The 12,502-nt window shown below is 45.9% G+C and overlaps 1 protein-coding gene across 1 annotated transcript in view; it reads right to left on the reverse strand.

The window, feature by feature from the left end:
• LOC127048433 (zinc finger protein 883-like) overlaps window positions 1-12,502 on the reverse strand; it is a 291,005-nt gene that overhangs the window by 247,464 nt on the left and 31,039 nt on the right. The window contains exons 4-5 of the mRNA XM_050948239.1: window positions 10,959-11,047; window positions 10,287-10,307 (exon numbers count right to left, since the gene is read on the reverse strand). Coding sequence (XP_050804196.1) covers window positions 10,287-10,307; window positions 10,959-11,047 — 110 coding nt within the window. The remainder of the gene's footprint in view (window positions 1-10,286; window positions 10,308-10,958; window positions 11,048-12,502) is intronic.

Here is a 12,502-nt window from a genome sequence, read left to right on the forward strand (position 1 = left end):
ATCAGGAGATGGAGAATCCACCGCTTTCCTTGGTAGCTTGTTCTTGCGGTGAATCATCCTCGCTGTTGAATATTTGTGTCTTAGTTGTAATATGAATTTGTCTCTTTTCACCTTCCAGCCATTGGGTTTTGTTATGCCTTTCTTTGCTTGATTAAAGAGCCCTTTAATACCCAATATTTTCTTTCCATTAAGGCCCTTCAACACTTCAATGAAGTCACCTTTCAATCTTCTTTTGATAAGCTAGACAGGTTGAGCTCTTTCAGTAGCTCACTAGCAGGCATTTTTCTCCAGCCCTCAGAACATTTGGTGGCTCTTTGCTGCCCCACCTCCAATTTCACAACATCTTTTTCAAATGAGGACACCAAAATTGGAGGCAGTATTCCAATATCAGTCTCACTGATACTGTGTCACCTCCTGTGACATTAGTGACATAATATGTAACTGTATAGATCACCATTGTGACCACTGTTCTATATTTGCATCTAATATTGTAGAAAGGTTGTCATGTAAGGGGTGTATGGAGAGGTTCTGACTGGCTGATTATAATGATACTATCTCTTAATGTGTAACATTTTTGTAGTTGACGTTATGCATATTGACTCTATGCTGTTCGTATTTCAAACTTGTGCTATGCTTCTGGGGAACACCCCATCCAGACAAGTTGGTGTCAGTTTTGCCTAGCCTGCTTGATGGTCCATTAAGGACCATCAGCTATACAATCGACCCATTGAGAAAAGGCAGATACACCTTGTGACTCAGCAAGGTATGCAAGGACCTGCCTATGGACAGAACTCGAAGGTTTTTCTATGCCATGTGCTTAGGAAGATGTATTTTCCATGCTCTGGTTCCTCGCTGACCCAGAGACAACAAAGGAACACGAGAACAAAAACCTTCCCTGACAGATTTGAAAGTATTTTCTTTCCTTATTAGTCCTTTTGGTCATGTGCCAACCAGGTTATCTGAGCTTTTTAACCCTTTACAGGGTATTTTATGCTACGTGTAGCTATATGTTTATGACACCCCATAAATAGCAATCTGCAGAATCTGATTCTGAGTAAGGGAGGAGTGAAGGGAAGTGGCTTCAGCAGATTTACTGAGTATGCTCAGTTCACATGTCCAACGATCAACTTTCCCAACTCAAACTGATTAGCGACTGATAAAGAAAGCTGACCCCAGGCCCAAAAGCCAGGTCTTAATCAAGCTAATAATTATATCAAGGCCTTAGGCCTCAATTATACTAACACGTAGCAAAGTCAGAAAAGTTGATTTTCCACTAACCCTCCTGAGGCTCACTCTCTGATTTTACTACACACTATTATCATAACGCTATAATGTTATTAAATGCTGCTAACACTACAATCACCACCAAATGCTGCTAAATAAGTAAATGCTGCTATATGGGGTCATACTGACATAAAAGTCCCTGAAATAACCCATCCATCACTGCCAAAAGATTAACAGCTGTCAGGTCATTATAGTTTATCAAGTAGCTCATGCAAGCATAAAAGATAACCCCTAATAACTTGGCCAAAAGAACAAACATGTATTTTTGGACCCAAGTTCCTCAAAATTTGCTTGAAAAAACAGCTGCTCAAACCGCAAGAGAAGGATAACCGGGGTGCCAAGGTCTTGGCGATAGAAGGAGCTTCCTAAAAGGAAGTACAAAGGAACAGCTTGGCCATTTTTAGCTCTTTTTGCAATAATTGTTTTGAGAACATGTCATGTATCACCCAAATAAGGTAATAACAGATGTACAAGCTCATGTGATAATTTGCGGTTTTAGGCTTTATAAACACAGGTATCTCTGCTGTAAGGTAGAGCGACTTCCCCTTGCTAGGGGACTTTGTCGTCTCTCCCTGCATATATGCTTGTATTCTCTGATTAATCAATAAAGGAGCCTCAGGCTGTCTAATCAACTCAACTCGTTGGTGGTCCTTTCCACGACAGCGACCAGCTGGTAGCAGTCTGGAGTAGGCAGCTTCAACCGTGCAATTGCCACACACTTCTCCAATAACAGGGCAGCTGCAGGGACTGTCCCACACCGAGGCTCTCTATCCTATTAGTGCTCGCAGGGGCCAATCCAGCTACAGGAGAGTGAGCACCCCTGGAAGAAGGGAAGTGACCAAGTCTCCCTGCCAGGAGGATGGGGGGAAGGGGAAGAAAGGGAAACAGGTGAGATTGAAAGAGGATAAAGAGAAATAAGTGGGGAAAGCAGCACCCAGCTCTTTTCTACTGCATCACCCCTGAGTAAATTCCTCATGAGCTCTGGGTAAATAGCCCCCAGTGTCCAGGTTTCCCAGATCCCCCTGCCTCCCTACGGAATGCACGTAGGCATCTCCTTCCTGCCAGGCGTGATTACAAGGAGCTGCCTGTAGGAGTCAGCCTTATGCCATGATTTGAGAAAGACAGCAAACCTTGGGAACATTCATTTGTATTTACAGTCCAGTGTGACAGTCCCTGCTCCAGGAGGGATTTGTTCTCTACTCCTGCTGGTTGAGCACAGAATGGGGCAGCAAAAGGCTTCTGTCAGTTTTTGTTGCTGTACATTCCTTAACTTAGAACAGTTATGAAATGAAGAAAATGAAGATCGAATTAAATATACAAATAAAAGTTCCAGCCGCTGTTGCTTATTGAAAGAAATGACTTAATATCCCAGTTACGTTATATTAACACGAACAAATAAATCCAAGAGCACACATCACTAAGGCTAAATGACTATAGACACCACTCAGCTAAGGATTAAACAATACCGTGATAAAGTTCAGGCCAAATCAGGAAATCAATGAGTTAACAAGAATATTGCATTGGAATCAAGTCGTCAATTTAGTCCAACCATCAGATTAATACAGCTGAAAATCAACCCCTATAAATCCTATAAATCCTAAAAGAGCAACCCAAGAAAACAGGTGAAACCCCAGTCAGAGATTTTTACCCAGGCAGTGCAACCCAGATTTAGCCAGCTGAATATTTCAATACCGAAACCAAATTATTGCTTACATTTAGCCCACAACCTCAAAGCCAATTACAATTTCTCCTTAGATTTCACTCTTGTGTAGCTCATATTTCTTCTCGCCCCAAAACACGTACAGACCTTATAGAGACATTAGCAAAAGAAGTTCAAACAGCTCTCACTGAACAATACTTATCTGACAGCTCAATTCCTTGCAATGCTTGCACAGGTGAGGATCCTGCATTCCGTCATTTCATGGGGCAGAGTTTTAAGACTATTAAGATTTGGGGAACGATTCTTCCTAACATCTTCCCTTTGTAGATTTCAGAGGTGTTCACTCACACCCTCATTGAGCCGCACAGTTACACCGCAATCTAATACAAAGTTTGGGAGGTCTCCAAGTTCATAAAAAGAAACAGACAAAAATTAGAAAAAGGAATAAAATGTTTCTAAGATTATAAGGGGTTGGATCTCTGCACCTATCTGTCTTTGGTTTCATGTGGGGTAGGAACTGTAGCTGCAGTTTAGGAGCCAGGTAATGGCATAGATGCTCCAGCACGTTGGGCTAGCAGGCTTTTCAGGTACAGGAAACAAGTGAAGGCTGCACAGCCTGTCGCCGTTGTGCTTCATTCCCCAGAGGGGATCAGGCCAGGGATCCTGGCAGTCTCTCTGAGCTATGTCTACACTGGCAGAGTTACAGTGCCAGGAGTTACAGTGCTGCTCAGAGAGTGCTGAAGGGAAACCGCTATTGTGTGTTCACACTGTCAGCTGCCCGCACAATAGCGTGTTCACATTGCGGCACTTGTAGTAACATTCAGAGTGGTGCGCTCTGGGAAGCTATCCCACTGAGCATCTCTTCCTCTTCTGCTCCTAAGAGTTGTGGGAAGGCAGAGGGGGTCGTGGGACATCCTGGATCCTGTCCCAATTCAGTGTGATGCATTGCTTTGCATTCCAGAAATCCCTGTGCTTCCGTCCGCATTTGGTGCTATCTTTCAATGGTTGGTGTACTGTACATTCTGCCTCTTTGGGCTGCAGGAATGTATCCTGCATTATTGATCAATATGCTGCCCGCTCTTACTAATACATCACAAATGGCAGTGGCGTTATTCCTTAAACTACAAAGGCAAGAGGAGTTCAACATTGATCTCACCACACATAGTAGCTATGACAGGAGATTGCTTATGGTATTCATGGAGGTTCTGACCACAGTGGAATATTGCTTTTGGGTTCGGGAAACAAGCACTGAGTGGTGGAATCACATCATCATGCACGTCTGGGATGACAAGCAGTGGCTGCAGAACTTCTGGATGAGGAAAGACACATTCATGGGACTCTGTGATGAGCTCACCCGAACCCTGCAATGCAAGGACAGGAGAATGAGAATTGTCCTGTTATTGGAGAAGTGCGTGACAATTGCACAGTGGAAGCTGCCTACTCCAGATACCAATTATTGTTACCAATTGGTCGCTAACCAGTTTGAGTTGGGAAAGTCGACCATTGGACATGTGTTGACAAAAGTGTCCAGAGCCATTAATTGCATCCTGCTCCAAAAGACTGTGACTCTGGGCAGTGTGTGTGACATTGTGGATGGCTTTGCACAAATGAGATTCCCTAACTGCGGAGGGGCGATAGATCGCACACATATTACAATTCTGGCACCAGACCACCTAGTCACGGCGTACATTAATCAGAAGAGGTACTTCTCTATGGTTCTCCAGGCACTTGTGGATCACCGTGGGCATTTCACAGACATTAATGCAGGCTGGCCTGGTAAGACACACGCATCTTTCGGAACACTGGCCTGTTCAGGAAACTGAAAGCAGAGACTTTCTTTCCAGACCAGAAGATAACCGTAGGGGAAGTCAAAATGCCCATTGTGATCCTGAGACCCTGCCTACCCATAAGTGCCGTGGCTTATGAAGCCATTCATGGGGCACCTTGACAGCAGCAAGGAGCAGTTCAACAACAGGCCGAGCAAGTGAAGAATGACTCTTGAGTGTGCTTTTGGTCATTTATTTGTGAAGGGAAGAGTAAAAGCTTCACTCAGGGCTGGACCATTGAGGCTCAGCACCTGGAGGCTGAATTTGAACAGACAGAGACCAGGACTATTAGAGGGGTGGAGTGCAGGGCCATAAGGATCAGGGATACCTTGAGGCAGCAATTTGAAGCTGAAAGCCACTAATATTTGTTGCTGTGCACGGGAGTGCAGTGCTTGTAAGGCTAGGAGGTGATTGTTATTGGTCCAGACAAAGTACTATGAAGTCTTAAGAAAATTGCCTGCTGCTTTGAAGGGCTCTGTTTGCTTTCAGGTAATGGAATAAAGATTGCTTTCAAACCAAAATGATTTCTTATTAAAAAGCAACCACCGGAGAAGAGACAGACAAACGAACAAACAAAAACACATCAGCACTGTACAGGATGGGTAAAAGGTTGTGCATCTTGTCTCAAGTAATTTTTCTCTTAACAGAAGATTTATTTTAAAATTTATCAAAATAAATTCCCTTTTAAATTGAAATAATTACAGGCCGCACTGGGTCTCTATTCTCGTGCATGCTATTTCTCTCACATATTCCCTCACTCTAATTCCTTTGCAGTGAGGTTTTAATTTCAGGAGTTGTCACCATTTCCAATAGAGTAGGAGGGGGCAGGGAGAGAACTAGAAGAAAACCTGAATCATATTGTAACACTGAAAGTTATCACAGAATCTGCCTCTTATGATACACTAATTAACTTCATGTTTAATTTAATTGTTGCTGATGACTAACAATTGCTTTGAAATGGGGGAACCGTATAACCATGATGCTCAGGGTTTGTTTAGACTAGGAAAAGTGATGGAGTTTAGGTCAGGTCAAGGGGAAAGCTAATGCCAACCACTGCACATGGGCTGCATCTGCTGTACAGCTATAACTGTCTTTTTACTCCAAGATCTCTAACTTGAGCAGCAAAAGACATGTGCAGCCCTAGTGGATGGAAGACACAAGTAGTTTTTGCCTTAGTGTAGGTTGTTGGGATCAAACCTCTCTCTCCCACCTGCAGCTGGTGAACATTTCTGGGTAGAGGGACACACGCTCCTTTGACTCAAAAGGAAAGGAGTTGATAGAAAAGATCACAGGATGGACCCCAAAGAAGGGTGAGCTGCAAAAGGCAGAAGCAGGTAACTCATCTGGGGAAGCTGAGAGACCACGGTGAAGATGGTACAAAGATCACTCTGTAGGAATTAGCAAATGTGATTTTTTTAAAGAAAAATCTTTGGCCAGCCCTAGTCAAGGCATTTATTACAGTTCTCTCTTGTGTGGATTTTCTGATGTCTAGTAAGGATTGAGCTCTCATTGAAACTTTTCCCACACTCTGAGCATGCGTAGGGTTTCTCTCCTATGTGGATTCTACGATGTTTGATCAGGTCAGAGTTCTGATAGAAACTGTTCCCACACTCAGAGCATGTGTAAGGTCTCTCTCCTGTGTGGATTTTCTGATATGAGATGAGGGCTGAAGTATGAATGAAGCATTTCCCACACTCAGAGCATCCATAAGGTTTCTCACCTGTGTGGATTCCGTGATGTCTGATAAGGTCTGAGCTCTGATTGAAGCTTTTCCCACATTCAGAGCATGTGTAGGGTTTCTCTCCAGTGTGGGTTCTCCAATGTCTGATAAGGGTATAGTTCTGATTGAAACTTTTCCCGCAGTCAGAGCATGTGTTCGGTTTCTCTCCTCTGTGGATTATTTGATGTGTGAATAGGTTTCAGCTCCCATTGAGCTTTTCCCACACTCATGGCATATGTAGCTTGTCTCTTCCTAGTTGATTCTCTCACTTGTAATAAGGTCTAAGTGGCTCCTCAAGTTTTCCTCTGGCCTTTGCTGAGTCTCACAGGCTTTGCTTTTTCTGGGAGTGCACAACTCCTGGAAACATTCCCTTTGGATCTTCCTGATAACATTCCATGTGGTTCTACTTGCTCAGCATCTTCCTGCTGGGGTTTCTCCTCCTTATTCTCACTCACCATCCGAACACCTGATGGGAGATAGAGAGAATCCAGACATAGGTCATTCTCTGTGCCAGAGAGAAATCTCAGAGAGACAGGAATCAAAAAAGAGATGAACTAACCAAAATACATGCAGGAGACATCAAACCAATGAGGAACTGATTTTCCCCAAACCTTTCCACAGAGGACAGAGGAAAGGATCAGTTTTGGTCTGCATCTCATGAAAACACTCAGGGGAAAGTGAGATCGGGGAGAAACCTGCTGCCATTTGTCAGTCAGAATAGGAGGGAAGCAGGAATGACATCTGCCATAATGATTCCACACCTGCAGGGAACAATCCTGAACTTGGAGAGCTCACAGGGTCTTCGTAGGGCATCACAAATGTTTCCTATATTCACAGACAGTTTTTGAGTTGGTTTAACCAATTCCCTACTTGTGCAAGCAGCTCTTAGGAGCACTTATTTCTCAGAGCCCTGGAGGTCTGGGACGCACGGCTCTTCCCCTCATTCCAACTGTTGTACTTAAAGTATTGCACAGGATCTTTTCAGAGGGGATAAGGAAAAGTGCCACGTTTCTTGGTAATACATGTATCAATCAATCAACACTGTATCATATGCATGTGATATATATTACACTCATGTGCTCACACACACCCCCAAGCACAATCCATCTTGTTGTTGTTAACAACTAGTTGCTCCCCTTATCTTCACTGGCCAGGTGAGTTAGATGGAGGAGGGGTGGAGTTGGGCTTCTGTTGATCCAGATCGATGCTCCCATGTTGACAAGACGAGACCTGGGGTCCTCTACAGGACATTTCACATTTATAGCAGCTTCCCTCTTGTGCAAATCGATATCAGATTTAAAGCCTGTGTCACCTGGTCATCTGTGGCACATCCTTCTGGGTGTTATCTTAATGCTGCCACATTTATTTTCAAAGAGGGTGTTTTCAAAAGAAGGTGCTCGCTTCTATCTCCCAAGGCCATCAATATGTCTGATGTTCTTTAATTTGCCCACTTGACAAGTTTTATTGCTCTAGAGTCTGGTTCCCATTCCCTCTCTGACTGTTGCAGCTGTCTGGAGGTGCTGCCTTCCACGGTTTGCTCATTCACACCTCATTCATTCAATAGGGCACTTGATTAAAAGGGAGGGGGAGATCTTATTCTACTCTTAGCAAAAAGATATTTTTCTTCTACCGTAACTATCCTTAGGAGCTATAAGATTATACCAAGGCTCAATACAAACTTTCTATACAAGGATTTGATACAAAGTTCCCATATCAAAGGACTTGACACAAACTTGCATGGAAACAAAGGTCACACATGGATAGACCCAATACAAGGTTATATGAAGAGGCATAATACAAAGTCATATGAAAGTTATGCAAAGATGCTTAATGCAGAGATTTATCTACACAGCTGGAAGATCACATCAGGTTTGGAAACTGGAAACCTTACTCCAGGCGAAGAAAACAAGGGAAGTCACTGGAATTTGTGGGATACTTGTCACAAAAAATATTCCATGATTTTAACCCCAGCTCATTTTTAAGCAGTAACATCCCAAGATCAGCTTCCTTGGCTTAAAGTAGCAGGACAGTTATTATTAATATAAATCACATTCATTACCTTAGTGCCTAAGGACTAACAGTGGGTCCCCATTGTGCTAAGCAAAGTACAAATGAGAACAGTAGATGTCCCATGCCCTGAAGAATTTACAATCTAAATAGACAAGACAGACACAGAATGGGGGAAGGGATAGAACCCACAGTTAGAACATATCAGAGGGGTAGCCGTGTTAGTCAGGATTTGTAAAATCAGCCAAGAGTCCTGTGGCCTCTTATAGACTAACAAACGTATTGGAACATGAGCTTTCATGAGTGAATACTCTCTTCATCAGAAGCATGTAGTGGAAATTTCCAGAGGCAGTTATAAATATGCAAGCACGAGTGAGTCAGGCTAGAGATAACGAGGTTAGTTTAATCAGGGAGGATGGGGCCCTCTTCTAGCAGTTGAGATATGAACAGCAAGGGAGGAGAAACTGGTTTTGTAGTTGGCTAGCCATTCACAGTCTTTGTTTAATCCTGGGCTGATGGTGTCAAATTTGCAGATGAACTGAAGCTCAGCAGTTTCTCTTTGAAGTCTGGTCCTGAAGTTTTTTTTGCTGCAGGATGGTTACTTTTAAGTCTGCTACCTGTGCGTCCAGGGAGATTGAAGTGTTCTTCTACAGGTTTTTGTATATTGCCTTTCCTAATATCTGATTTGTGTCCATTTATCCTTTTCCGTAGGCACTGTCCTGTTTGGCCGATGTACATAGCAGAGGGGCATTGCTGGCATATGATGGCATATATTACATTGGTGGACGTGCAGGTGAATGAACCGGTGATGGTGTGGCTGATCTGGTTAGGTCCTGTGCTGGTGTCGCTGGTGTAGATATGTGGGCAGTGTTGGCATTGAGGTTTGTTGCCTGGATTGGTTCCTGAGTTAGAGTTACTATGGTGTGGTGTGTGGTTGGTGGTGACAATATGCTTAAGGTTGGTGTGTTGTCTGTGAGCGAGGACTAGCCTGCCACCCAAGGTCTGTGAAAGCGAGGGATCATTGTCCAGGATGGGTTGTAGATCCTTGATGATGCGTTGGAGGGGTTTTAGCTGGGGACTGTATGTGATGGCCAGTGGAGTCCTGCTGGTTTCTTTCTTAGGCTTCTCTTGCAGCAGGAGGCTCCTGGGTACACGTCTGGCCCTGTTGATCTGTTTCCTTATTGCTGTTTCTTAGCGCTAATCCTGCACACATCCTCCCCATGTCCTGGCACCCCAGAATTATCTACCCCCCCTTTTCCTCCTCTCACATGGCTCTGTTCTCCCTTCACCCGTGGGCACCTGACTGACAACATTATACACTCTCCTATTAAAAGAGGAGCTCATCTGACTGTCACACAAGCCAGGTGTGAGTCATACACCTATTAACTCAATTTAGAATTCTACAGGGGGCATATTTTCCTCTTAAAATGAGAACAAGGCATGAAAGCTGAAGTTATTAATGTAGTTATGAATGTATCCTATAAGGATACATTAAATGCAATTTTAAAATGACTGACAGCACCAAAAAGGCACATGTCCGAAAATTATTCTAGTGGGTGGGAGATAAGGCAAAAAAAGAGGGCAAGAAACTTGTCAACACTTGTGTGACAAATAAAGTTATTACTGCTCAGGTTCTTCAGAAACCCTACAGCTTCTAATAACCGAGGGGACAGGACTTCTTACCCAGAAAGATCACCATCTCATAGTTCTCCTGCATGACATCCATGTAGAGGGCTCTCTGAGTGGAGTCCAGCAGAGCTCCCTCTTCCCTGGTGAAATATACAGCCACCTCCTCGAAGGTCACTGGCCTCTGAAAGAGCAAGAGTCCAACACTCAGTACCTGCTTCCCTACTCACAGCCCCACTATTCATGGGGAAGAGGAACCAATCAAATGGAAGCTCTGAGAGAGAAACAGTCAGCAGAGTCCTATCCCCACACTGCTGAGAGCATCAGGCGGCATCATGATGAGAGAACAAAGAGAGAGCCCCTTGTCTCTGCCAGCAGATCCATCACACACCTACTAGCCAGAGGCTGATACAACCCCATGTAGGGAACCCAACACCCTCTCCACTGCCAGCATCTGGATGTGAGGGGCTGGGACATCTTCCCTTCACCTTCCTACATCTTTCCATGTCACACTAGCCTCTGGCTAGCAGGCTGAGGGTTCAGCACCGGAAGTCTGGTCAGTTTTCCCCGTCCTGCCCAGGAGGTTGGTTTCTCTATTTCCTGTTTCAAAATTAGGGAATTTTCTCCCCCAACATGCACACATTTGTTCTGAGGATCTAGGCCTAAGTTAAACAAGTCCCAGCAGGTTTGTCACACTCTGTCTCCCTCCCTTTCTTCACCCACGGTATTCTCTGCCCCCTCCAAACCTAAGTCTCCAGAAGTTGCCACCTCTTCAGTATTTACAGCCCCTCTCCCTCCAGTAGGAACCCACCAGCAGCCCCTTAATAACTCCTACCTGAGCTGGTTCCACAGCAGCCATTTCCCTTCTCTGTCCCATGGAAGGATGGGATGAACTGGCGCGAGATGTGGGCGTCATTCTGCAACCTGGCAGGATGAGAAGGGCAGTTGTAGAGATTTCAGAACTGGCTTTAGTTCATCTCACATCACAATTCCTCCAGGCCCTTTCCCTGCAGACAGACATCCAAGAGTCTACCTTGCTGGGAAAATGCTTGATCTCTTTATTACAGTGTAGACATGACCCCTCCTACCAGGGCTAAATCCACAGACATTTTTCAGCCTCTGCAGTAATAAAGTCTCTGAACAAAATGCTAGAAAGGAGAAGAACCAAAGGGGCTGGGTAGGGTCCATAGGGGACACTGGTTCATCCTTCCCCCCCAGTGCCCCAGCCATGCCCTGTAGCTGGCAGAAAACAGCCACTCCATTTCTGCCCCAGAGGGAGCTGTGTCTCAGGGCTCCCCCAAACAGCACCCAGTAACCCCAGTCCCTTTTGGGGAATGACTCAGGACAACAATTTCCCACCCCAACAAGGAAGAATTGCTGCAGGGGGTAGTGGGAAATTGGGGGTAGTGGGAAGCCCCCTGCCAAATATGAGGAGAATTTAAACTGACATTTGAGAATTATGGAGAAAATCGGGAAAAATAAGAGAGTAGAGAGTCAATAATTTTAGGAAAAATGAGGGCATCTCCTTGAGTTTGATAGTCCTGTGTGGTGAGGGGAGAGAAAAGGGGGAGAATTAGAGAGACTTGTTACCAGTACTTGAGAGGGAATTGGCACAAACAGGAAAAGGACGCAGGTATCTCACTCCCTGATTCACACACACTCTCCCCCTGGACTTTCCTGGCTGCACAGAGACCATTTAACCCCCCACTTGTCCCACTGCCCTTCCCCTGCCTGCAGCTCCGGCTTCTCCCCTCCCCTCCCACCCCCACCAGCCACACCAAGGGGAACCCCCGGGCCCCAGTCTCTGTCCCCACTTTGATCTCAGCGGAGCTGGGAGCAGATCCTGGCTGCAGCTGAGAACAGTGGCTCCGCTCTGGCTCTGGCGGCTCCAGTGCTGCTGGCAGCACATGGACAACCAGGAAGCAGGTTCCCGGGGGCTGCAACAGCTGCGGATCTGGAGACAGAGAGTCACTTTCCTGCCCCTCCCTCGCACTCCCCCCCGGCGGCTTCACTCACCTGGAGGCTCTGGCCCTGGAGCTGGTGGTGACAGAGTCCGGGGCTCTCGGAGGCTGGTTCCCCTGGAGAACGGCCCAGCCCACCCGGCCTGGCGTGGAAGGAGCTTTAATGCCGGGATCTCCCCGCACAGACCCTGGGGAGCAGCAGCTGCTCAGCCTGGGCTCCCGGGTCACATGGAGGCAGCAGCAGCATCCGGTCTGTGCCAGAGCCCCGCCCCCAGGAACTGCCCCACCCCTGTCTGTACCAGAGCCCCGCCCTCAGAAACTGCCCCGTCCCTGGGCTGTGCCAGAGCCCCGACCCCAGGATCTGCCTCGACCCCAGGCTGTGCCACAGCCCCTCCCCCAGGAGCTGCCCCACCCCGTC

This window comes from Gopherus flavomarginatus, chromosome 3, assembly GCF_025201925.1.
Source record: "Gopherus flavomarginatus isolate rGopFla2 chromosome 3, rGopFla2.mat.asm, whole genome shotgun sequence".
NCBI lineage: Eukaryota > Metazoa > Chordata > Testudines > Testudinidae > Gopherus > Gopherus flavomarginatus.